This window comes from Sinocyclocheilus grahami, unplaced genomic scaffold (genome assembly GCF_001515645.1).
Source record: "Sinocyclocheilus grahami isolate Dianchi unplaced genomic scaffold, SAMN03320097.WGS_v1.1 scaffold1247.1, whole genome shotgun sequence".
Lineage (NCBI taxonomy): Eukaryota > Metazoa > Chordata > Actinopteri > Cypriniformes > Cyprinidae > Sinocyclocheilus > Sinocyclocheilus grahami.
The window spans coordinates 189,332-193,293 of NW_015506426.1; the positions used below are offsets into that span (position 1 = coordinate 189,332).

The 3,962-nt window shown below is 38.6% G+C and overlaps 1 protein-coding gene across 1 annotated transcript in view; it reads left to right on the forward strand.

Moving 5' to 3' along the window:
- Nucleotides 1-242: 242 nt before the first annotated feature.
- LOC107568464 (arf-GAP with Rho-GAP domain, ANK repeat and PH domain-containing protein 1-like) overlaps nucleotides 243-3,962 on the forward strand; it is a 35,962-nt gene continuing 32,242 nt past the window's right edge. Inside the window, exons 1-4 of the mRNA XM_016254434.1 lie at nucleotides 243-345; nucleotides 982-1,181; nucleotides 1,951-2,036; nucleotides 2,128-2,310. Coding sequence (XP_016109920.1) covers nucleotides 275-345; nucleotides 982-1,181; nucleotides 1,951-2,036; nucleotides 2,128-2,310 — 540 coding nt within the window. The 5' untranslated portion in view covers nucleotides 243-274. The remainder of the gene's footprint in view (nucleotides 346-981; nucleotides 1,182-1,950; nucleotides 2,037-2,127; nucleotides 2,311-3,962) is intronic.

The following is a 3,962-nucleotide window of genomic DNA, read 5'->3' on the forward strand; positions in this document are numbered from 1 at the left end:
CCGAAGTTCAAATAAAAGGATTCATTGATTCATTTCATGATCACATTTATGCCTCCACATCGTTTTTACGTCTTTTGCTGTCTTTCATACAAAAACATTATATAAATTTTTATGACTTTAATTGCTTGACATGATAGATACTATCATGTATACATTATAGATTGGGAATGTTAGTAAAATATGATAAACATAGTAATTTATAGGATTGTGCCCATTGTGTGTGTGTGTGTGTGTGTAGGATTATCGTCTGGGAATCGGCATCACCTCGATCAATATGAATGTTGGTAATGTGAAGGAAGTGGATCGGAGAGCGTTTGATCTGACCACAGCGTACCGCATATTCAGGTGAGACTTTCACTCGCTCGTTCACTTGTTCATTCACATTCATGCATTCATCACTGCTCAGCTTCCTGTTCAAGATTTCTCTCCGTCCATCATGCATTCATTCATTCATTTTTCTGTTGATCTTTTTTCTGCTCTCTTCATCTATTTTATTCAAGTCACTGTGAGTCTGTTCATCCGGTCAGCTGAAATAACTCTGTGTGTGTGTGAGAGAATATATGCATGTGATACAGTGACTGTGTGTGTGTGTATGTGTGTGTGTGTGTTCTTGCTCCGTCTCTCACATCTGTTGTGGTTTTGTATATTTATACTCGTTTGCTGAGTGTTTTCCTCCTCTGTGCTGCTCAGTGAATCTGAAGAAACTTATTCACATTCCTCCAGAATAAAACAAAAAAAGCTTGCATATAAAAAATAATTATTAGATGTAACTAAAAAAAACCTACAATGAGAAGTGAATTAAAATGAATATAAGTTTCTAAAATGACTAAAACTAAACCTGAAATAATCAAAATGTTATAATAAATTATCTGTGCAGTATTTTGAGCTGAAACTTCACATTCTGGGGACACCAGAGACTTATATTACATATTGTAAAAAGGGGCATAATATGTCTCCTTTAAAAAGTCTGCGTGTCTGTAGTTTTGTAGCGGAAACGGACCAGCTGAAGGATCAGTGGGTGGAGGCCATGCGCAACTCTGTCGCAGAGGCCTTGTCCAATTACGAAGTGGCTGAGCGCATCTGGACGGAGCCGTCCAATCAGATGTGTGCCGACTGCAGCGCTGCCAAACCTGAGTGGGCCGCCATCAACCTGGCCGTGGTTTTCTGCAAGCGATGCGCAGGTAACGACCAATCATGAGGAAAGCTGCTTTACAAGCTTTTGTGCAATAACATGCGCCAACCATCTTCCATTTAAACTTGTAATAAGAAGCGCATAGGTAACACTTTCCATTTGTTAACATGAACTAACAATGAATAATACTTGGAAAGCATTTAAGCTCAGCTCATATTAACCTAAATTATTAAGCATTATTAAAACCCAATGTTTTATCTGTTAATATAAATTAATGCATCTAAGCTAACATGAACTAACAATGAACAGAAAACAGTTTCAAAATGAAGAAATTAAGACCATAAATATTAGTAAATACTGTACAGTAACGTGAAATAAATTATTATTATTATTATAATTATTTAAATACTCAATTTATTTATTACATTAAAATATTACAATTAATTTCTTATTTATTTATTTTTGCTGCTATATTATTATTATTATTGTTGTTATTTAATTAAATACTACATTTTTATTGCATTGTAATATTACTTGTTTTATTTAGTAATTTTTTATATTTTTAATTAGTAGTAGTAGTAATAATAATAATAATAATTATAAATTTTTGCATAAATATATATAATTATATAGTTATTGCTATTATTACTAAGTATATTATTATTAAATGCAGCCTTACAAATAAGCATAGCAACCCTGGATTTCTTTATCATTTTAAATTGAAATCGCAATTTTTATCATAAAATTGCAATTAATTTCCCCCACCAAATCATGCAGCCCTATTTCTGCAGCTGTCTGGTTGTGTTTGTCTGTGATAGGAGAGCATCGCGGTCTCGGTCAGAGCATATCTAAAGTACGCAGTCTCAAAATGGACAAGAAGGTCTGGACTGATGATCTCATCCAGGTGTGTTTTGTGTTTATGTGATTTTTCTTCTTCTTCTGTGGTTCTTGACGTCCTTGCACTCCTCTTCATCAGTCCTATCCTCGTGTCCCAGCTGTTCCGTGCTCTAGGAAACGAACGAGCCAATCAGTTTTGGGCGGCAAACGTCCCTCCCAGCGAGGCCTTGACCCTGAACAGCAGCAGCGAGGAGCGACGCCGCTTCATCACGGCAAAATACCGCGAGGGGAAATACCGCCGATATCACCCGCTGTTCGGAAACCAGAGAGAACTCAATAACGTAAGTGTCAGTGTGATCACAAAACAGCTAGTGTGCGTGAGTCCAGCACGTGTATAAACTGTAGTTGGGTTAAATTGTTTGTGAATGAACTCAAAGCTGTGAAGGACAGACTTACAGTCCGTTCAATGGGTTTGTACGGGCAGAAACATTGCTTTTTCATGCACTGGTCAATTTTGAGATTTTGGTCTATTTTATTTATTTTTTTAACATGTTGTTTCAGACTAGTGGAGAGAAAGCATCCAAAATGTTTAACACTTACAAACACCAAAACTTAGAGTTTTATTCCTCTCTATATTCTGAAGGTTTTTACTGAAGGGTTTGATCATATATATTGTTTGCACTGATCACACAGGAAGCTTTCACTGCAGTCCACCAAAACAACACAAAACCAATCACAGCGTGATGTGATCTGCTTCCTAAAACACGCACACACACACACACACACACACACACACTCACGAGCTCCCAGGATTCCTCTGTGCTGTTTCAGTGGGAAGAGGAGAAATGGACAGACAAAGAGTCCATTCACTCACATAGAGAGAGAGAGAGAGAGAGAGAGAGACGGGCTAATGACAGACAGACAGATGCAGCAGATAGAATCCTCTGATGTGAGATCTTTAACAGCATTATGATGTATCGTACAGGCCACCATGAGTGACCTTTGACCTTTCTCATAGTTCTGCATCACTGGTTTTTCTGCAGGACTCAGATTGTATATTGGACATCAACCTGCGACCAATACCGTATCAGAATTATTTGATCAAAAAGAGTTTTCTCTTCACTTTAAAAGCTGATGTATTCATATTTTATAATCTTGTTTTGGTCTTAAAAGAAACCGGAATATCTTTCTTCTGTTTTGAATCATTCCTGCATCCGATTGCTAAAGGAATCAGACTGAAGGAGAGAGAGACAGTTTCAGGTTTGCTGATCAGACTGTGACTTAGCTCCGCCCCCAGCTCCAGTGCAGTTATTTATCTGGCCCCGCCCACTCATCTATAGGCTCCGCCCACACTGCCCCTCTCTGCTCTCATTCGCTCCTCATTCTCTCATTCTGTCATTCGGTCGGCTGTGATTCACATCAGTGTGTGTTTGTGCAGCTCTGCACTGCGCTTATACATATCTCACACACACACACACACACACACACACACGCACACACACACAGAGGGGTTGAGGGGTGACCTTTGAACTTTCAACCTCGTGCCAATCAGCTGGGTGAGTTGTTGCAGTATTTTCTGTCATTGTTGTTTAAAATGTGTTGGGTTTTCTCAAGTGTGATAGAGTGCTTGTGTGTGTTCTGAGCAGAGCATGTGAGCTAAGCGGAGCGGTGTGACGCTCCGCTACGTTTTCCGCTCTATGGACGTGCGCTCCGCTCAGTCGCTCTAACCGCACAAGCAAGCGCTCTGTGTTTTTTACGTCTGCGTGTAAGTGTTTTTTTTCAATTAGTGTTTTTTATTTTTTCAGTCTGTGTTTTAAGTGTTTGTTTAGTTGTGTGTGCTTTTTAAGTCTGTGTTGTAAGAGTGTGGTTTAAGTGTGCATATGATTTAAATGTGTTTTTTAAGTGTTGGGGGGGATATTAGTATTACTGGAAAACACACATCATATTAGACACACATGTGCTGTGTGTGTGTGTGTGTGTGTGTGTGTGTGTG